This window comes from Callospermophilus lateralis, chromosome 17 (assembly GCF_048772815.1).
Source record: "Callospermophilus lateralis isolate mCalLat2 chromosome 17, mCalLat2.hap1, whole genome shotgun sequence".
Lineage (NCBI taxonomy): Eukaryota > Metazoa > Chordata > Mammalia > Rodentia > Sciuridae > Callospermophilus > Callospermophilus lateralis.
In genome coordinates this window covers 47,478,758-47,501,548 of record NC_135321.1, presented here as the reverse complement: position 1 = coordinate 47,501,548, position 22,791 = coordinate 47,478,758, and the positions used below count along the sequence as shown (strand labels likewise).

General features: G+C 39.1%; 1 protein-coding gene across 4 annotated transcripts in view; it reads right to left on the bottom strand.

Annotated features, from left to right (window-relative positions):
• Abhd3 (abhydrolase domain containing 3, phospholipase) overlaps positions 1–18,000 on the bottom strand; it is a 68,788-nt gene extending 50,788 nt beyond the window's left edge. For all 4 annotated transcript variants that reach the window (XM_076836516.1, XM_076836514.1, XM_076836517.1 and 1 more), the window contains exons 1-3: positions 17,707–18,000; positions 17,049–17,212; positions 15,768–15,950 (exon numbers count right to left, since the gene is read on the bottom strand). In XM_076836516.1, the coding sequence (XP_076692631.1) occupies positions 15,768–15,950; positions 17,049–17,212; positions 17,707–17,868 (509 nt within the window). In that variant the 5' untranslated portion in view covers positions 17,869–18,000. The remainder of the gene's footprint in view (positions 1–15,767; positions 15,951–17,048; positions 17,213–17,706) is intronic.
• Between the last annotated feature and the right edge of the window lie 4,791 nt (positions 18,001–22,791).

Here is a 22,791-nt window from a genome sequence, read left to right as displayed (position 1 = left end):
TTTAGAGTTAGATTTCAAGGCACACTATGTCCGTTCAATGTGGTGTTCAGGGGAAATGTACTGTGCAAAGCAATTATTTCTTGCATCTGAAAATGCATATAGAAAATTATTATTAGGTCTAATTAAAAGAAGAAAAATGTTTAAAAGTCTCAGAAATCTAATTTGAGAAAAAGTTAGAAATACTACATTTTTTTTTTTACTCATCTAAGAGTAATCTTAAGCACACCATAAATACATGCAGAAGTTCAAGTAGGGTCAGTTACTCCTTTATCTTTTCTTGCTAAAAAGAATGGCAAGACAGACTAGATATAAATAATATTTAAGTTGGCCACTTTTCTTCACTTGTATAAGCACCTAAGTCACACAGGAATTAGTGTTAAAGACAACTGTTGACCTTGAACTATGAAGCTCCTTGTCATTCAGGTAAGAATTTCTTTTAGAGTGTAAACATTAAGTAAGTATTAAAATGGCTTCTGGAGCAAGATGTCATCATGTGACTGCCACTGAGAGAGGGCAACAGAGGTAGTGAGGGGAAAGAAAAATATGAAATGCAAGCTCATGAAAAAGAAGTCTATGGGCTGGCGTTGTGGCTCAGTGGTAGAGCACTTGCCTAGCATTATGTGAGGCACTGGGTTTGATTCTCAGCACCACATATAACTAGATGAATAAAATAAAGGTCCATCAACAACTAAAAAAATATATTAAAAAAAAAAAGAAGCCTATGCGTCTGGGATTTTCTTCTAAAATGCAGCCTGGGGTATCTGTACTTTCCCTCAGGCAACTTTGGAAACTGGATCATAGCTCTGGTATCTCTTGCTAGAGGAACTCAAATGACCTTTCCCCACATCTTTGTTCTTGACAATGTTCAAAAATCAGCAGCGGTCATCATTATCCACTTTTAGTCTGGGACATGTGGCAGAACCAAGCAGCCATGAAGAATGGCAGAATGAGGGCTGCCAATCTGTCCCTCCCTCAGAAACAAGAGCTGGTTGTGAGGCTACTCAGGGTGGACAAGCCTCTGCTAACCTGCCTAACAACTTTCCAACTTTTACAGTTTATCCCAAATGCTTTTAAAATGTGTGTGCATGAGGAAATCAGTTTGTAAAATTTGTTTTTCCTTCATATTTTAACAATTTAAATTTTATTCTCAAAAAAAGGAAAATAGAAATAAAGAGAAGAAATGCCAAATAAAGAATAAATCTGACATAAAAACCTTTCTGGCACAACCAGCACCTTGGTTTAGATATGGTTTGAGTATATCCCCCAAGGATTCATGTGTTGAAACTTAATCCCCCTAGGATGCATTAGGAGGGTAGAAATTTAATCCATCTATGATGCTTAAAAGTGGAGTCTTTGGGAGGTAATTAGGATTAGATAAATCCATCAGATTGCAGTCCCCATGATTGATTTTGGTAGCTTTATAAGAAGAGGGAAGGAGACCAGGACACATGTGCATGCACTCGCTATCTCTTGCCATGTGATAATCTATATCAGTTTGGGACTTTGCCAGCAAGAAGACCATCACCAGTTGCAGTCCCTTGACCTTGGACCTCTAGAACTGTAAGTCAAAATAAGCCTCTTTTCTCTATAAATATCCAGCCTCAGGTATTTCATTACAGTAATGCAAAATGGTATAATATACCAAGAAAACAGATGAGTCTCTTTTAATGAAGGTTAAAAAAAAAAAAAAGGTAGAAAGCAGAATGATGTGGTGGTGCATACCTACAATGCCAGCTACTCAGGAAGTTGAAGCAGAAGAATTGTGAATCTGAGGGCAGCTTGGGCAACTTAGCAAGACCTTGTCTCAAAATAAAATAAAAAAGGGCAGGGGGCCTGGGCTGTAGCTCAGCAGTAGCACATTTGCCTGGCATGTGTGAGGCACTGGGTTTGGTTCTCAGCACCACATATAAATAAATAAATAAATAGAGAAAGAAAGGAAGGAAGGAAGGAAGGGAGGAAGGAAGGAAGAAAAGTCTATCAACAACTTAAAAATAATAAAAAAAAAAAAGGGCAGGGGATGTAGCTAAAAGGTAGAGAGCTTGTCAAGCATGTGTGAGGCCCTAGGTTGGACCTCTAGTACCAAAAAACAAACAAACAAACAAACAAAGACAGAGAGCTACCTACTTATAACACAGGGTTTCACTCAATCTTTCGAACTGTAGATATTTAAGATCAAAAAATTCTTTATGGTAGGGCTATTCTGTGCACTATATGATGCTCAGTAGTATTCTAGCCTCTACCAACTGGAAGCTAAAACGTCTCCCAAGCATGATAATCAAAAAAATATATCCAAGGCTGGTAGTGAAGCTTAGTGGCAGAATGCTTGCTTAGCACTCATGAGGTTCTTGGTTTGATCCCCAGCAATGAAAAACAAATCAAAATCAACAACTCCCACCGACTCCCAGAAGTTTCCAGATGTTGCAAGATGTTCCCTGGGCAAGAGTATCTTCTGGTTGAGAAACACTGTTCCTGTCAAATGGAATAGAGAGCCTAGAATCTGTTCAGTCTACCTGAACACATATGGTCTTTCCTAACACACACTTAGGAGCAAACTGGGCTTGGACACCAAGAAAAGGCAGTAAGAAGTTCTCAAGAATACAGGACTTCTCCAGGTCTCCTTCCCAAATCTGTAAGATTAAGGAATTTTATCAGATAATCTTAAATATATCCCACTTCTAAGATTCAGAAATAATAATAATAATTATTATTATTATTATTAGTAGTAGTAGTAGTAGTAGTAAGGGGTGGAGTGATAAGAACATTTAGGGATTAACTATTCATACTACTCTAATTTCAGCTATAATAAAAACAGATAAAGTTCATTACTTTTAACTACATGTCAGATCACATTCTAAGCACTTCCTGTGAATATAAATATTGGAGTGTTTCATTCATTCATGGAAAACTTCCCTAAAAAGAATGTTTCCTAAACAAAAGATGGGAGTTACAGCTTGTAACAGAGAAACAAAATAACAATATAAGGTTCCTAGCCTTAAGGAGAGTGCCATCTAGATAGACTGAAAAGCTACAAGCCATATTTTCAGTGGAGTGACTACAATAAAAATGGAATCATGGAGCTGGGGTTGAGCGCTTGCCTAACATGTGTGGGGCACTGGGTTCGTTCACCAGCACCACATAAAAATAAAATAAAGCTATTGTGTCCACCTACAATTAAAAAATAAATGGTTAAAAAAATGGAGTCATAAGGTAGCATTAAATTCAATGTCCAATGAGTGAAATATATAATAAAGCCCTGGGGTGGGGTTGTGGCTCAGTGGTACAGCGCTTGCCTAGTATGTGTAAGGCACTGAGTTCAATTCTCAGCATTCAATATAAATAAATTTTTAAAAAAGTCCATTGACAACTAAAATGTGTGTGTGTGTGTGTGTGTGTGTGTGTGTGTGTGTGTAAAGACCGATGAGGTCAGGATAGGCTGAGTTGATTAGGAAAGTTTTATGGAAAAAGTAGATAACTCTCATGCTGAGAAATGAAATATGTAAAGATCGTAGTAGAAGGAAAGTAGGACTATTATGAATGGAGCAATGTGAACAAGATATAAAGAATATATAATGTTCTCAGGATGAAAAAAAATAGATATTTGTTGAAATATGGCTACATACAGAATAACAATAGAAAACAAGAATGGAAAAATAGATTTGGAGGTTTCTAAATGCAAGGTTAGGACATGACTAGGAGGTTCTGCTTTCAGGAAGGTCAGGGTAGATCCTATCAGGTCAACCCTTCCATAGAATAATAACTATATATTCCAAATAAAATATCAAGACAACAGAGAATGAAAACAGAAGTTAAAAAAAAAAAACAGGCAGAAAACACAAGTTAACACTAGAAAGCAGAAACTGACATTGGGTGGGATTTCATATTTTTACAGGCTTTTATTTTTGTTTTGGCTAAGAAGAGGCAGTAATTGGTATTTTTCAATGATACATTAAAAAAAAACCCACCCCAATGGGAATGTTCAATCTTATAGGTTTGAAGAATTAGACCACAAAGTTTGGAGTAACTATAATAATTAGATCATGAGGGATACCTTAGAAAGTAACACAGAGGAAGAGTCCTAAATTATGGATAAAAAAACTGGGCCACATCTCTGATTAATCCTTCATACACATCTGTATCTACATCTATATCAATATTTATATATGAGGCAGAAACTAGGTGAAATTTAATGTCTGGTTATCACAGATATGGCAGAGTTTGAAGCTTGAATTTAGCCGTATTTTCTTTCTTTAACAATCTACTTATTTTCTTTAAAGACAATTTTTTAAACCTTTATTTTATTTTTATGTGGTGCTGAGGATCAAACCCAGTGCCTCACACGTGCTAGGCGAGCACTCTACCACTGAGCCACAACCCCCCCCACATCGCCACCCCTCCTCCCCCCGCCACATTTTCTTCCTTATTAAAAAAAAAAAAAAAGAAAAAAAGAAACTAAGAAAAATCAATCCTCTTTTGAAAAATATTGCACAATTCAGAGTCTCTACAATGGATAATTCAAACTGTTCACAACACTATTCAAAATTAATAGACCATGAAGGAACAGGAAACATGACCTATACTCCAACAGATAAGATAACTGACTCTGAGATGATCCAGATGCTAGAATTAGCTGATGAGTAGTTAAAGCAGCTATTATACCAAAGCTCAAGGACATAAAGGCGAAAAAATGTTTGTAAAGAATTCGAAAACTTCCAGGTATGGTGATACATACCTATAATCCCAGTGACTTGGAAGGCTGAGAGGGGATGATTGCAAGTTCAAGGGCAGCCTCAGCAACTTAGTGAGGACTTCAGCAAGACCCTATCTCAAAATGAAATAAACAAGGCTGGGGATGCAGCTCAGGATTAGATCAGTTTGTCTAGCATGTGTGAGCCACTGGATTCAATCCTCACCATTGAAAGAAAAAAAAAGAACCCTGGTGATCTATGTAACAATATCAAAAGATATTGTAACTGTGGCTCCTAAAGGAGAAGACAGGAAGAATTGGGAAAAGTATTTAAGAAAAAAACCCAAAAAACTCCAATTCCAAATCTGATATAAAAAGACATGAACTCAGGTTAAAAGGAGGGTAACAGAGAAACAAAAAACTAATAAACAAAAACCCTCCAGAAAACAAATAATAAAATGATATACTTTAAATCTACCATATCAATAACTATACTAAATGTAAAAGGACGAAAAATTCTAACTAAAAACTAGAGACTTTCAAACTGAATAAAAAAGAAAGTTCAAAATATATGTCTACAACCCATACACTTTAAGTATAAAACGAGATATTTTGAAAGTTACAATATGAAAAAAGACATATCATAGCAAAAGAAGGCTGGAGTGGCTACAATAATATCAGATAAAATATACTTCATGACCAGAGATTAAGGACAAATAATAATGATACAAGACTTATTTCACATTAAGACTAAGAATCAGGGCTGGGGTTGTGGCTCAGTGGTAGAGCGCTGCCTAGTGTGTATGAGGTACTAGGTTTGATTCTCTGCACCACATATAAATAAATAAAATACAGGTCCATTGACAACTAAAAAATATTTAAAAAAAGATCAAGAATCATAATCATGTGTGTAATGCATATCAGAGTTTCCATATATAAGAAGAAAAAATTTACAGAAATAAATGGAGAAATAGAAAATTCACAATCATATTGGTTTTAACGCTTTATATCAGTGAAACAAAAAATCATTAAAATGTGAACTATATAACTAATAACAAAGTATTAATTTAATTTATATTTATTGATCACTACAATCAGCAATATCAGAAAAATTATTCAAGAAATTGTAATTCCTGGGGATGTGGCTCCATGGTAGAGGGTTCGATCCCCAGCACCAAACATACAAAAAAATTATAATTCCTGAACATTGCCAAACTTATTACATCATAAAAGTAGTAAAAGGAAGGATTAGGGATGTAGCTCAGGGGTAAAGCATGTGCTTAGCATGCATGAAGCCACGAATTCAATCCCCAGAACCAAGAAAAAAAAGTAGTAAAATAAATTACCATAGTCCAAGTAAGTTTTTCTAGAGTATAAAGCTTTAGAAATCAAACACAAGCCCAGCATAGTGGCACACACCAGTAATACCAGAAACTCAGGAGGCTAAGGCAGGAGGATCACAAGTTCTGGGCTAGCCTCAGCAATCTAGAAAGGCCTTAAGCAACTTAGTGAGATCCTGTCTCAAAATTTAGAAAAACAGGGCTGGGGTTGTGGCTTAGTGGTAGAGCGCTTGCCTAGCAGATATGAAGTACTGGGTTTGATTCCCAGCACACATATAAACAAATAAAATAAAGGTCCATTCACAACTAAAAATATTTTCAAATTAATAAAAAAGTAAGTAGGGGATTTGGGGATGTGGCTCACTGGTTAAGTGTCCCTAGGTTCAGTTCCTAGTACCCCCCACCCACAAATGACATAAAAATTATACATATTAGGTGGTATAGTGCGATAATTTGATGCATGTATACAATATGTAATCATTAATTAGGGTAACCAGAATTTCTATCTCCTTAAACATTTATCATTTCCTTGTGTTAGGAACCCCTGAACTCTTTTCTTCTAGTTCTTTATAAAATACACAATGAGGGCTGGGGTTGTGGCTCAGTGGCAGAGCACTTGCCTCGCATGCATGAGGCACTGGGTTCAATCCTCAGCACCACTTAAAAATAAATAAATAAAGATATTGTGTTCATCTACAATTAAAAATTATTAAAAAAATAAAATACACAATGAATTGTGGACAATATTCACCCTAATATACTATAGAATATTAGAACTTATTTCTTCTATCTATCTATATCTTCATATCTATTATTCAATTGCCCCCCTCCAAAGCTAAATTTAATTGTAGCAAACCAAAGTAGCAATTCTGGTTATCTTTTGCTGATCAAAAGTTCTAAGTGACACTATGAATTTAAAAACCAGAACAGCAAGTCAGCAAGTTAATGTTTAATGAAATGAGCAAATAAATTTTTTGTTCACAAAAAAAAAAATTAATGAATGCAGATTATTTTTTAGGCATATTTTAAAACCAGTGGCCAGAGGGGGAAAAAAGAGTCAAAATTATCCTTAATGTCAGGAAGGTGAAAAACTTATATACAACTAGCATCAAGAATTCTCTTTAAGCCAGGTGTGATGGCGCACACTTATAATCCCAGAGGTTTGGGAGGCTGAAGCAGGAGAATCACGAGTTCAAAGCCTGCCTCAGCAACCATGAGGCGCTAAGTAACTCAAATAAAATACAAATTAGGGCTGAGGATGTGGCTCAGTAGTTGAGTGCTCCAGAGTTCAATCCCCTGTACCTCCACCAAAATAAAAGAATTCTCTTTAAACCAGGTGAGGTAGCGTCTATCTGTAATCCCAGCAGCTCGGGAGGTGGAGGCAGGATCTCAAATTCAAAGCCAGCCTCAGTAAAAGCCAGGTGCTAAACAGCTCAGTGCCACTGTCTCTAAATGAAATGTCAAAAAGGGCTAGGGATGTGACTCAGTAGTTAAGTGTCCCTGGTACCAAAAGAAGAAAAAAAAAGTCTCTTTAAGAGGCTGGGGTTGTAATCTCAGTGATAGGGCATTTTCCTAACATTAGGAAATCTTTTCCAGCCTAGCATGGTGGCATACACCTGTAATCCCAGCAGTTTAGGAGGCTGAGGAAGGAGTTCAAAGCCAGCCTCAGCAACTCAGTAAGACCCTGTCTCTAATTAAAATATAAAAGAGGGGCTGGGGGTGTGGTTGAGTCCCCTGGTACAAAAAAAAAAAAAAAAAAAAAAAATTCTTTCAGTGCTCTTTTATATTATTTTATTGGAATCTTACCCTCCTATTCCCTTGTCATCTCTGACACTAAAGTTATGGAGCTTCTTTCTGAGGGTCTCAAATTCTATCTTACTCATTTGCATTCTACTCCATGTCTCTGATATTTTTCATAGATTCTGACAACTAAATACCAAGTTGAATTAGCTCTATGTTTCATGTTCCTAGTGTTCATAACTAACATAAGTCACAAGCTACTGCTGGAAACTTTATTACCAGAGACAAGTATCACAGGATGATGTAGATTCCAGCAGCCACTGTTAGTAAGACATTTCCTTCCTGCTTCCTGGACCACCCATTGCCTGGCCAGGCACACTGACTTTATTGTCTCTGCACCTTCTTGGAATGCTTTCTTCCTGGTAAATAGGGCCTACACAGTAAGCACCTCATTTCTCTCTGAGACTAGAACAGAGACTAGAACAGAGTAGTGAGGCTCTTCCATAAACCAAACAATGGCCTGATTCACTCTTAGATTTCATAGCCAACACTTTTTAATTGTTCGTTATGGGCCAGGTGCCACTTAATATCCTTTATATACATTACAAGCAATCCTCACAATACTAGGAGGTGTAAGATATTGTTACAAAGGAGAAAAGTGGGGTGCAGAGTGGTTAAATAATCTGTTTGTGGGGCTGGGGTCGTGGCTCAGCAGTAGAGCGCTCGCCTGGCAATTGCAAGGCCCTGAGTTCAAATCCTCAGAACCACATAAAAATAAATAAATAAAGGCATTGTGTACAACTATAACTAAAAATAATATTTTTAATAAAATCTGTCCCTGAACATACAAGCTATTTGATGGGAAGATTAGATATTAGAATAAAAAGAATAAATTACTTAAAACATTTAACAAAAATATGATTTAAGAACACTTCAACACCAAGAAATACATTTGATTAATGCCCTAAGCAGACAATGGCAATTTTATCATATTCAAAAACTGTGTAAAGACAAATGAAAAAATGGATACAGTTTCATGTGCTAAATTCAGAGCAGAGCCCAGGCAGATCTGACTTAAGAATCTTAACCATCTCACTGTGCTGCCCCATGCAATCTGAGCTAGTAACATTCAAGTCTTTTTCCAAGAAAGATGGGAGTTCTGAACACAGAGTACTCTTATGGGCATACCAACACTGATAAAAAGAGCTTTGTCCCTGAAAGTGTGTTCAATGAGGTATCGTTTTGTAGTAGAATATCTAATGAGTTCTCTAGAGAATGGGACCACTTGTCAGAATCCATCATAACTTTCCCCAGAATATCATTAAGTAGGCTAAACTCTTTGGTGTTTTTTAATATGCATTAACTAACATAGCTGGTCTTGTGAATAATCAATTGACAACCTTATTCCAAACTTTAAAAAACCAAATTGTTTTAACAACAAAAATGAATAACTGAGCTAAAAAATATCCTCTGGTGTTAATTCACAATCATTTCTTGTTTAAGATACTGCTGTCAGACTGGAAGGAGGCAGTGGGGACCCATTTTTTTTTTTTTTTTTTTTTTGGTACTGAGGGTTGAACCCAAGGGGACTTAAACTCTGAGCCACATTCCTAGCCCTTTTTAATATTCTTTTTAGAAAAAGGGTCTTGCTGAGTTGCTTAGGGCCTCGCTAAATTGCTGAGGCTGGCTTTGAACTCCAAATCCTCCTGCCTCAGCCTCCCCAGCCACTGGGATTGGAACTTACACTTTTTTCACTGCCTAATTTTTCTTTGTTTAACCCCCTTCATTTTGCCTCCTTCAGAGTCTACAGATGACCCCTAAGGCACCTCTAATGCTACAAGAAGAGCTAAACATCATAGATAGTCATATATTTATGGCTGCTGCTTCTACTAAATAAAAAATTTCTCAGGCCCAAACCCCAAACTTGAAAGTAAATGAACATTTAAAAGATTTAAAAGCAGTCAGGCTGGAGTTGCAGCTCAGTGGTTGAACACTTGCCTAGCATACCTGAGACGCTGGGTTTGATCCCCAGCATTGGCCAAAAAAAAAAAAAAAGCAGTTAAATTTTCACATTTGAACCACTTTTAAAATCATGTCCCACTTTAAAATCTCAAAAATATAAAGGATGGATGGATAATGGTAAGTGTGATCTGCAGTGAAAAATAAAAGACTTTGATCCTGCCAAATCATATAAAATCAGTGCTTTTTCTAAGTAGCAAAACAAACAAACAACACCCCCCCAAAAATCAAGTGGCATGAGAATAAGAAATTTCTTGAAACACAAGTCTACAATGTTTACAATGTTGAAAACCCCAGAATGATCCTTTTCCCTATTCTAACAACTCTTCCTCTGCCAGACTTATCAAATGTTCTCCTTGCCCTTCCAGCTGTATCTGACTCTGCTGACCTACTCCATCTCTCCACAAAATGTCCCTCTTGGTTCTGGTATTCCAGAATCCTACATTCAACTCTCTGACCGCTCAGTGGTAGAGGCTGCTAATCATTTTCCCCTTCTTCCTCAGTAACAGATGTCCAAAATGAAATTTAATTTTTAAGCTTCCCTTGCAGTTAAGAGCAGACCAATGAGAAACAAGCAAAAGTGGTGTGCACAATTGCTAGACTTTTCTTTTTCTTTTGCAGTGCTAGGAATCAAACCCAGGACCTCACATATGCTAGGCAAACCTCTATCACTCAGCTACACCTCCCCACCAGCCCCTTGGGTATGCATCTTTAAAGAAAGATGGCACTTTGGGGGTATCATTTTAATTGCTTTCTTGGGTCCTGGAATGCACTATAACTAGAGTCGAAGCAACATGATAAGAGCCTGGATTCCTGGCAGGGTAGAACACCAGGAAAGCTGTGGTCCACCTTCTTGGATTTTTTGCATGAGAAAGAAATAAATCTGTGTCTCTTTTAAACATTGTTATTTTGTTTTCTGTCACATGCAGCCAATCCGGGTCCTTTCTAATGCATGCTTCCCTACTTCTGGACTCTGTCACTTCAACTAGACTACATGCTCTTTGGGAATATAGGTTCTGATACTGTACTTTATAGTCCCAAAATACTTAATGACTGACCTAGATTTCAATGATCCTATTATTATGTAATTCTGGATGAGACATTCTTTTAATATTAGCTGGGGGTGGAATATAATATTATACGAATAAAAAGGTCAAGGTAAAAGATGATATAGATGTTGTTGTTTACTTTTTTCTCCTAGCTTTTGTTTTAGTATTGAAGACAAATTCAGAGAATGGGAAAAAGATTTGAGAAAATGGAATATTATCCAGGAACATAAAATAATACCTATGAAGTTATGTTTCTGCATGGAATTGCTTACTTGTTTTGAGACAGATTTTCACTTATGTTATAGAGGCTGGTTTTGAACTACTGGGCTCAAACAATCCTCCTGCCTCCTACTGAGCAGCAGGAGGAACAAGACTACAGGAGTTCATCACCATGCCTGTCTTGCAGATTTTTTTAAAAAGCAATCTAGAAAATATAGATAAGAACTCAACAACTTTTTCAGCTGCACAGGTGTAAATCATTAGAGCAAACTATCTTTTCTCCTGTTCTCTGGGTTTCCATGAGGAAGGTTTCTCTCTAAATATTCCCTTGGCCTTCTGCTTTCTTTATGTTACTCACTCTCCAAGAGGTGGATGACTTAAGTGATTGATGAAATTTGGAAGAATTTGTCTGGTTCAGCACTTTTCTCCTTTCAGGGTTGGGTATGTGCCAGAGAGATGTTCTGCAATCTCCCAGAAGATGGTCAATAAAAGCAGGCCAAATATTCCCTATCCAATTCTATTTACCTTTGACTTACTTTGGAACACCTTTGTTCATACTTATCTTACAAGAACTTTAGCCTACTTTCCATCCCATCAATCATTAATTTTGAATTAGTGAAACTTAACAGAAAAATATTTTGTTTTCAGAAATTGCTTAGTATCAGCAATAAACTCTTCTGTTTCATTTGTCCATATGGTGAGAATGAGATTCTAATGTTTAACTCATCTCTCACCAGTAAAGCACCAACAATTTCCTGGTGACCTAATGGAATTCACAACCCTTTCTAAACACTCAATTTTAGACCAGATAATAACTGGGGTCAGAAGGCCAAGTGTATCCCTTACTACAGAGATTAGTCATACTGTCGATGAAAGTCTCTGTATAATAGATGTAACAACACCCAAGCATTCTTGCAAGCAAACTAGACATTTATATTTCCTAAGAGGTAGGTTGGCTTGTACTTCCTCTTCTAAATTATAAAACATTTTTCTACTCGGAACAGGGAATAGAGGACAAGAAGGAAGATATAAATACTTTCTAAAGACTCCCTTTGTGCAAGGCACTGCACCATGTACTTTATACATTCCAACTGAAGTAGGTGAGAAAATTGTGATGTGCCAAGTTTTGTTTATCTATCTATCTATTTATTTATTTATTTGGTATAAGGGGATTGAAACCAGGGGCACTTTACCACTGAGCCGTATCCCCAGCCCTTTGAGACAGGATCTTACTAAATTGCTCAGACTGGCTTTGATCTTGCAATCCTCCTGCCTCAGCCTCCCAAATTGCTGGGATTACCAGTGTACTTCACCCTGCCTGGATGTGAAGTTCAATTATGTTGCCCAGGGTTACTCAATAAGTGACAGCTCCAAGATGTCAATTCAGGCCTGATTCCAAAGCCCACATACATGCTTCTATATTGGACAGCCGTCTATACACCCTGTTCCCTGCCAGATCCCCTGCTATAGTATTGATGACTTAGTACCATTTTGTCTCCTAAGGACTCAAATCAGCCTTGTGCTAAACTTTCAGATCTATTTTTTACCTCAGTGGTCTTTGAAACTACTTGTTTTTGTTTTTGTGGTATGGTGCAAAAATATCTTGTAGCTCTTTTTTGAAGGGGTGGGGGTTACTGGAGATTGAACCTAAGGGCACTTCACCTCTGATCTACACTTCCATTCCTTTTTCACTTTTTATTTGTGAGATAGGGTCTCACCAATTTCTGAGGCTGGCCTTGCACTTGAGATTCTCCTGCCTCAGCCTCCTGCGTTGTAGGAATTACAGTTGTGTACTGCCATTCCCAGCTATTTTGTGGCTCTTCCTTGTCAAGAGCAGGAGTCTATTACCCTTCTCTGGGCTGAATATCTGATTTGCTTTGACCAGTAGAATGTGGCAGAAGCAATACTGTGGAAATTCTCAGTTTGGGCCTCAAGAAGCCTTGTAGCTTCTACTTTTGGCTCTTGGAATCCTCTGCCACCAAATGAACAAGCTCAGGGTGAGCCCAATGGTGAATGAGACCACACAGAGTTGAGAAGAGTAATCCCAGCTGAAAGGCCCCAAGCACAAAGTTGTCCTGCCAGTTGACCATAAACACACAAATCATCCTGGCCAAGACCTGAAGACCTACCCAACTAGACTCAGCCCCATTTACTGACTCACAGAATTGTGAGCAGAACAGTTGTTGTGTTAACCCATTAAATTTTGGGTTGACTTGTTATACAGCAATGTTAACTGACATAGCCTCTCTGAACCTAGATTCAGAGACTCTTTGAAGTTAAAAATAAATGAGCATAAGTTCAGAGGCCACTGAAAAGTTTACTGACAACGGCTTATTCATCTATTCTGCACCCTACAAATCCAAATCTTATTCATTGTTAGCACCCTTTAAACTCAAATGGGTTACGTTTTCAAGCAGCTAATGATTAGTTGGTCCAGACGTCCCGTATCATGTATTCCTGGAGGCAAGAAAAAACATTTAATAACTCTTTGTATTTCTTCATGGTACCTAGCACAAAGCCCTATTGTTGTTATTATTATTATTATACCAGGGACTAAACTCAGGGGTGCTTAACCACTAAGCCACATCCCTAGCTCTTTTTATGTTTTATTTAGAGACAGGTTCTCCCTAAGTTGCTTATGGCTTTGCTAAATCGATGAGACTGGCTTTGAATTGATCACTTGCTGATGATCCTTAGCCTCCCAAGCCACTAGGATTACAGGTGTGTGCAACCACACCTGGTCACAAAGCCCTCTATCATATATCCTCAATAACTTTTCAGAATCAATAGAGAGACAATTTTAATCTTGAGGGAATTTAGAAATTTCCTACTGCTTTGAAGCATAGTGTAGAGATAGACCTGGGAATAAAATTTGGCAACTTTTACAAGTGATGGACAAAAACCACATATACTGGCAACACCAGGTGTTATGAAACTTAGTCCTTGAGTTTCAATTACATTATTTGTTTGTTTCTTGGTCCTGGGGATCAACCTCAGGCCTTATTCATGCTAAGCATGCATTCTACCACTGAGCTATATCCCCAGCCTCTTAACTACACTGCTTTGTTTTTGTGGTACTAGGGATTGAACCTAGGGCACTCTACCACTGAGCTACATCCCCAATCCTTTTTATTTTTTATTTTGAGGCAGGATTTTGCTAAATTATTCAGGTTGGCCTTCAACTCACAATCGTCCTGTCTCAATCTCCTGGGTAGCCGGGATTATAGGCATGTGCTACCATGCCTGGCTGGACTACATTGTTTTTAAAAGCAGTTTCTAAGTCTTGGGAGACAGTTCAGGCAAACTCTAGAATCAGCAATTTAAATATGTACAAAAGGCTTTAAGGTCTTCCGTATTTCTGAGCATGACTAAGTTTTAGCAAAAAAACAACAACAACAACAATAAAAAAACAAAACAAAACAAAACAAACGTAAGCAAGCCTGATATCTAACTGGATGGTGCTTAAACAAGGAATAATGAATTTCTGCTACTGTTTAGAAAATTTGTGGAACACCATAATTCTGGAACACTATATCATAGTTTTAGAATGTCACTTCATAGACAAAATAGGCTTTATCTGTAAAAGATCAGAGTTAACTTCAAAATTGAATTCACCACTGTAGCATTTCGTCCTTCACATCAAATTGTTTTTATTAACATAAACATAACATCAGTTATTCACAAAACAAATGTTCCAAGCACAACGAGAGATATAACTCTACTTTAAATGCCAATGAAAGAGTGTTCCATTATAATAATCATCATCAGCTAAAAAAGACTGAGGTACCAAAAAAAACCAGTATCTTTCACAATGACCTTGCTTTAAGATCCTAGAGCTCAGGGCTGGAAGTATAGAGTGGTCGAGTGCTTGCTTAGCATGTATGAGGCCCTGAATTCAATCCCCGGTATCAATGAACCTGAAACTTAAAAGATGCTAAGTCACTTGCAAAATATTAAATTGTACCTGGTGACTGAGTTGAATAATGGTTACTTAAAAATGCTGTGGCATCAACTGGACATTAACCATGTTCATCTACAAATTTAGGTGGACAAAAGAGATATGGATCACCAATGGAAAAATAAGGATGACCTACAGATGATTCTGAATATTTTTTACACTTGGGATCTTAGCCAGAGAGACTAAGATTAGTGAATAGAATATCCAAATACAGAGTGTGACAGAAACTACTGTGTAGTCTCTGGAATTTGTAACTATTGTTGCCCACAACACTCCCTCCATTTGGTTCTACTGTTTCTCAGAACTTGGGGAGAGGAAGGGTGTTCTCTCTCTCTTTTTAAATATTTTTTTAGTTGTAGATGGACACAGTACCTTTATTTTATTTGTTTTATTTTTATGTGGTGCTGGGGATCAAACCCAGCGCCTCATGCATGCTAAGCAGGCGCTCTATCACTGAGCCATAACCCCTGGGGAGTGGGGTGTTCTCTTAATTCTCAGGTGATTCTAATTTCATTCCTTCATTCAACCTAAGTGTGCTGAGCACCTACTATGCCAAGTCCCATTTCTTAAGAGATGATTCAGATATATATTTTCCAAAAAAAAGGGATAAAAGGAAGCAAAAAATAATAATTGTAACTTAGAGGATTGCTTAATCCATGCAAAAAACAATACATATTTCAGAAACACACATGCAGATATATTTGTAACTCATTTAGGATGAATTCAGTGAAATGTGGAAAAAGGTCTTTTACTGGTACCTGTATCCCAATTCTTCACTGAGATGGATCATATGAAGGATATAGGATTCCTTGCTTGTTCCAGTGAGGCCAGGTAACAATAAGATAGTAGGTCTGGTACTGCCATCCGTATAACACACACTGTTATCATTATCAAACCAGTCCAGTGAAATCTGTCCTCCATCAGCAGTTTTAATAAGTTCACTGAAAGGAGCAATTCAGAAGACACTACTCATCAAGTGTTTCCAGTTCTTTTTAAATTTTAGTGTCTTAATGCTATAAATGTACACCGTTATTTGGTCATCACAAAATGACTTTTTTTTTTTCAGCAGTCACATGCACACACACCTATATATGATTTCCTTTCATTACAAAGATGTTATAAAGATTAATACCATAATGTACTTCCAGCAGCCCAAGAAAAAGTTTATCTATAAAAATGAACTTGAAAGCACTTCAAATATTTATCTTAATCATTTCCTCATTACTCTAAAATGTCTAGCATTTAACCCCTATTTGATTGAGGTCACTCAGATAACTCAACAGGGAATTCTAAATAAGAAAAATGCTCATCTGATCACTGCTCTAGCTCTTTTGACTCAATAAATCTCCCCACAGAGCAGAGTATTCTACAAATTTGCTTCTTAAATAATTTAAACTACTTCTCACAAGTAACAATGAACTTAATAGAATTTTCCCAAATAGTGAAAATTTCAAGCAACAAAAGGAACTCCAGACTAGATGACTCAGGGAAATTAATAGTAGGCACTATTAAAATCCCAGGTTAATGATATTTTCTGGATCATACCTTTAATACTGCAGGGATATTATCACTAAGAACCCATTTTGCTTGTCAACATGCAGACCTTTTACACTAAAGGAGACCAGCACACAAACCTGAAATAATTGGCATCTTTCTCACCCGACGTCAGTATGTTACACATCAATGAGTTGGTGCATATATCATCAAAGGGTCTAAGTCTTCAGGGACAGAGGCATGACAAACTGGAAAACACTAACTCCCAAATACTTCTCTCATTCAGAAATAAGCTATTTGTATTAGGGCACAGCAGCGGGGTGGGTGGTGGTGGGGGGGGCAATAACACAATAATTTCCCGCAGCTGGAAGTAGGATGGAAGATATCCCTTCTATCTTCCTTCTTTCTGTCTTATATACTTAGTAAACCTGAGATTCTACTAAGAACTGGAGAACTAAGAGTATGCAAAACAGAAACAAACAAACAACAACAAGCAAAAAAACAATGATTTTGGGAAAAATGACTGAAAACGGACATTTACTTACTTCCTGTACTGCACCGGCGGCTTGGAAGTGATGAAAGGTCTCAGCAGTGTCTGTCCTCGACTCTCCCAGCACCAGACCGTAGGGTAATACGTTTCTGTCACCACTGGACAGTGGTTCTGCAGGAAGCGGTTGAAACTCTCCCCTCCCGTCACTAACTGGGGTTTCTAAAGGGAAAGACCATATTAATGAAGGGATCTGGCACACAACAAAGTTTCTGCCAACCCCAAACAAGAAACCAGAAAGCCTTGTGTCCCTCGCACGCGCAACCCCTCCGATTACATTTCCTGGAAGACTGATGCAAAGAATCCACAGTCACAAGAGTGATTTACCAAATCACTGGGGGAAGGTCAAGAGTTAAGGTAAGGGAGTCATTCTCCAAAGTGCTACAACATGCGGAGCAGCATTGGGTAGCGCCAGCGCTTCGAGGTCAGCAGGGTCGGGGCTGATGTCCGAGGACCCCCTCCTCGGTCCCCAGCTTCAGGCAGGCGGTCAGGGGCTGGCCAGCTTTCCCGCGCGCGCCCAAAGGGCTCCATCAGAAGCCGGGGCAAGGGCAACCACTCGGGAGCAGCACGCTCGCTCGTCCCCGGGGCTGTCCACCCTCCGCTGTCCTAGCGGCCCTGCGCCAGGCGCCCGCGCCGTCCCCCCCACCCCCGCTCACCTTGGCAATGCTGCTCAGGTAGTAGCAGGCGTACGCGACGCTGAAGCCCAGGATCAGGGATAAACCCACTCCCGAACCGAAAAATCCAACCCGGATTTGGTGCTCCAGGTAGAGGGAGAGCTCCCGGGAGAGCATCCGCAGGTCCATAGCTAAGCGCTGCATGGCCCGGGGAGCGCCGTGCGCCGCTCCTGCGGCGGGAGGAGAGCCAGTCCGCGGGCGGGCGAAAGCGGGTGCCGCTCCGCCGGCGCCCCGGACCAGAGCGTCTCCTGCGCGGGGAGCGCGGCTTCCGCCAACGGGCGCGGCAGAGTGGCCCTGGGAGGCGTAGCCAGGCCCGCCGGATGCAGCCGGCTCCGCCCCGGCCTCCCCGAGCCGCCCCCGCCGCCAGCCACTCAGGAACCTTCCAGAGGCGCGGTTCCCAGCCCAGCCCGAGGGCGGGCGGACCGGGGTCTCCCGGCTCGGTCGCTGGCAGCCGGGGCAGCCCCTAAAATGGGGAGAGCGCGCGGGAGCCTACTTGCGAGAAAGAAACCGGCTGACCGCGTTGCTTCAGGTCGGGGGCGGGCACCTGCCCCGGTGACCTTGACCGATGCCGCGCGGGTCTCGGTAAACTAGCGGTTTGTTGCGAACGGGAAGTGTGCAGAAGAGGAGACTGCCCTAGGTAGTGAAGGAAGCCTGCATCCGCAGGACTTAGGTTGCCCTCGAAGACTGTCAAAAGGGAGAAGAAGAAGAAAAAAAAAAAAAAAAACAATCCTACGAACATTCAACAGTGAGGACGCTCACACTTGACTTTAAATCTGTCACTCTTTTTAATAGCTAAATGACTTAAATGAGAAGTGGTTCTTCAAAATAAGTGAAAAGGTCAAAAATAGGAAGTAGGATTCAATAATGTCAAAAGCTTATTTGTGGTTCCTTAATGCTTTACACTTAGAGATGTATGGGAAATTCACACCGATTACCTAATGTGCAGACAGGAAACTGAAGTAGGTACTCCTAAGGCTAATTTATGGCAACACGACAAAGGTCAGAGAATATTTAAAGGCATATGAAAGTGTTATAAGATTTAACAATCTGTCATTATAAACTCCTCCCTTTCAGAAATGACAAAGGTGGCGAGATTTCAACAGGCAAATTAAAGAGGGTAAGGGCAGGTATAGACTATGGAAAATATCACAGAATGGTCAATTAGTTCCTGAGGCTGGCCTGGAACTTGGGAATCCTGCCTCAGCCTCCTGAGTAGCTGGGATTACAGGTCAGCACCACCAGGCTATGATTGGCATCACGGTGTATAGAAAGTATGCCGACCTGGGAGTCAAAAACAACTCTAGGTTCAATACATATACATAAAATGTAGTGATCAGCTCAGGTTAATTGGCATATCTATTATCTCAGACACTTGTCATTTCTTTGTGTACATTCAAAATCATGTCTACTATTTCCGAAATAGTCAATTGTCAACTATAGTTAGAATAGTAGATAATGATACACCTTAGTATAGGGAAATAACATGAGCTAGCTAACATTGGCTTTGATTGTTGCCAGTACCCAGGATAATTTAATTATTTCACTGAGCCTATTTTTTCTTTCTTAAACCTATAAAATATTAATTTCTACTTTATAGAGTTACTGAGATGACTAAACAAAATAATGTATGTATTAGTAATTCTCACTCCTTGACTCATGCCTGAGCACCTAACACAAGTGCCACCACACTGGTTGCCATCCCTGACACTTTACATGCAACATTCTTTATATTGCCTGCACTTGGTTTCTGCTCTGTGCACCTGATTTCTGCTCTACCTAACAATAAATGCCTATTTCTTAAGTTTAAAATTTTAAAAAATCATAAAATTGTCTTGGTCTGGCTGCTATAACAAAATACTAGACACTGCATGGCTCAAACAGACATTTATTTCTCATTCTTCTAGAGGCTGGAAGTCTGATATTAGGGCACCAGCATGATCCGATTCTCAGGAGAGCCCTCTTGCCTTGCAGATGGCTTCCTTCCCCTTACCATGATGAAGAGAGGAAGTTCTGGTATCTTTTCCTCTTTATAGAGGCACTAATCCCCCCAGCATAGGGGCTGCACCCCCATGGGCTCATCTAAACTCAATTAACCTGCCAAGGACCTACCTTATAAAACCATCATGTTGGGAGTTAGGACTTCAATATATTAATTTGGGAAGGGGCACAAACATTCCATAGCAATATTTCATAGGCATCATGGTGTGTTGAAAGTGTGCTGACCTGGGAATTAGAAACAATCCTGACTCATTTACCAAACTTTGGAAAACCATCTACCTTCTTGGGGTCTCAGTTTCTTGTCTATAAGATAAGATGGTTGAGATGGAAGATGTCTTTTTTTTTTTTTTTTTTTTCCTGTTAGAACATTCATAGTCTTAAGACAAAAACTATGACTCCCAAATTATAGGTGAAAAAATGAGAGCTCAGAGTTTCATTCATTCATTCAACTAGTTTCTTTTTAGGTGCTTACAAGGCACTGAGGATCCAATGATGAATAAGAGATCAAGCTCTAACACAGCTGTGTTTAAGCGCCTCTCACCCAGCCAGAGAGGTAACTCAAATCGCATGGGAGGATGGCCTCCCACAGAGGAGTAAGCACTTACATTGAATTAAATATAATGACTGGAGCTAGGCACCATAGTGTATGCTTGTAATCCCAGTAGCTCGGGAGGCTGACACAGGACGATTGCTAGTTTGAGGCCAGCCTCAGCAACTTAGTGAGGCCCAAAGCAACTTATCAAGACCCTGTCTCAAAATAGAAAATCTAAAGGCTGGGGTAGGAATCAGCTGCAATAGTAGCACAGGGCTTTTAGTAACAGGCACCAAAAACCAATTGGGGGCATAAGTAGAAAAGAAAATTTATTATAATGGCATTCGGTAGTTGATGGAATTTCTAGAGAGTCCAGAGAACCAGGCTTGGAAGTTAAGAACTACGCCTTAAAAAGTTGTGCACCTGGTCTTATGATGACAATACTCCTGCCTCTTCTGGGCTCCACTCTGTGGTTTTTTGGCATCCACACTAGTTATGCTGGGCCCTGGACTCTGCTCTGAATCTCTTATACTTATGCTTCTGTTTTTTGCTAAAATGGGTTTCCCTGTGACATCTGCCTCCTTGATTGGGAGTTACATTGCTACTGGGATTACAAGCATACACTATGGTGCCTAGCTCCAGTCATTATATTTAATTCAATGGAGTAACTTGATTGTATCAAGTTACTATTAATATAGTATTTGCAAAAAATAGTAAACAGAACTTTATTAGTTACTATTGTTTCAAAATTGAAAGCTAAACTAGGCACATGCTTGTAATTCTAGCACTCTGGAGGTTGAAGCAGGAGGATTGAAAGTTCAAGGTCAGCCTCAGCAATTTAGTGAGGCCCTGTCTCAAAAAAAGTAGCTTAGGGCTAAAGTGCTCATTGGTTTAATCCCCAGTATCAAAAAAAAAAAAAAAAAAAAGATTGAAAGCTAAACCACGAAAAGAATCTTAGCTTTAATCTTATAAACCTTTAAGGAATGTGTCCATTTATTGGCTAGGTGTTGCAACAAGATCTGGGCTGGTAAGGGTTCATTAGTGGAATTCTCATGAGCACACTAAACAAAATATATTGTAAGTAATAAGATAGATTAAAGTCTAATACCAGCCACCTATGTGATTTCCCTTTCCTAATAATCCCACAAACATTGTTTTTTGATTATAGAGGAAATTAATGAAGTATCTGGAGATTTTTGTTTGTTTATTTTTGATGCTAGGGATTAAATCCTCCTGCTAAGCATGTACTCTCCCAGTGAGCTACATCCCCAGCCTTTGGAGAAACAATTTAAGAGAAGTAAAAACAGAGCTATGATGTAGAATTGCATGTAGCTATGGCCTTGCCCAGGGTAGCAGGATGCTAATAGAACATTCCTTTCTATTCTAGAAAAGATGAATACAGCCCATATCCATGCACAGAGAAGCCAGGTGCTAAAAAACTGGGAATCTACACAGCTCTCTGGGGTAAGAAATATCTGAGCTGAGCCATCACGGTGGCACAGACCATAATTTCAGCTATTCAGGAGGCTGATGCAGGAGGATTATGAGTTTGAGGTCATCTTGGACAACTTAGCAAGATCTTTTCTAAAACAAAATTTAAAAAGGCTGGCTATGCAGTTTAGTGGAGAACACTTGCCTAGCATGTGCAAGACCCTGGGTCAATTCCCAGTACCACCAAAAGAAAAAAAATCATACCGTTTCTAACGTAGCTTTTTGAAACATGCACTTTGGGGAAATGGGATGCCATGAGAAGTCCTACTACTCTGAGATCATCATGCTGTGAGGAGCCCAAGCTCATCCCAGGGAGAGACTGCATGTATTAAGAGAAATACCTGGTCAGCTCCCAGATGTTGCTGCTAACCCAGATGAAGTGGCACACATGTGAGTAAGGAATCCTTCATGGGCCAGGAATGGTGGCACATACCTATAATCCCAATGACTCAGGAAGCTGAGGCAAAAGATTACAAGTTAGAGGCCAGCTTCAGCAATGTAGCGAGGCCCTAAACAACTGAGCGAGACCCTGTCTCAAAATTAAACAAATTAAAAAGGGCTGGGGAAGTAGCTCATTGGTATCGCCTTTGGGTTCAAGCCCCAGTACAAAAAAAGAAAAGAAAAGCCTCTTGAATGTCCAGTCCAGCCCAAGTTGTAGATGACTCTGACCCTAGATGTCATCTGACTGCAACTGTACAAGGGACTCAAGCAAGAACTGCTTGAGTTACCCAGCCAACCTATAAAACTCAGGGATAATCATGCGATCATGCGTTACTTAAGTCACTAAATTTTGGATGGCTTCTTAGGCATCAATAGTCAACTAAAACTAGGGCCAATTATCTTGGTTAAGGCACTAGTAAAACAGTTCATCTAGTCATCTTCCTTGGTGTTAGTAAACACAAAACTATATGGAATTATGAATCAGTAATTAATCCTCAATATTTAATATAATATTAAATATTATATTAATAATATAAATAATATTTAATATAATATTAAATATTTATATTAAATATTTAAAGCAGACCCTTTAATACAGATAGTTT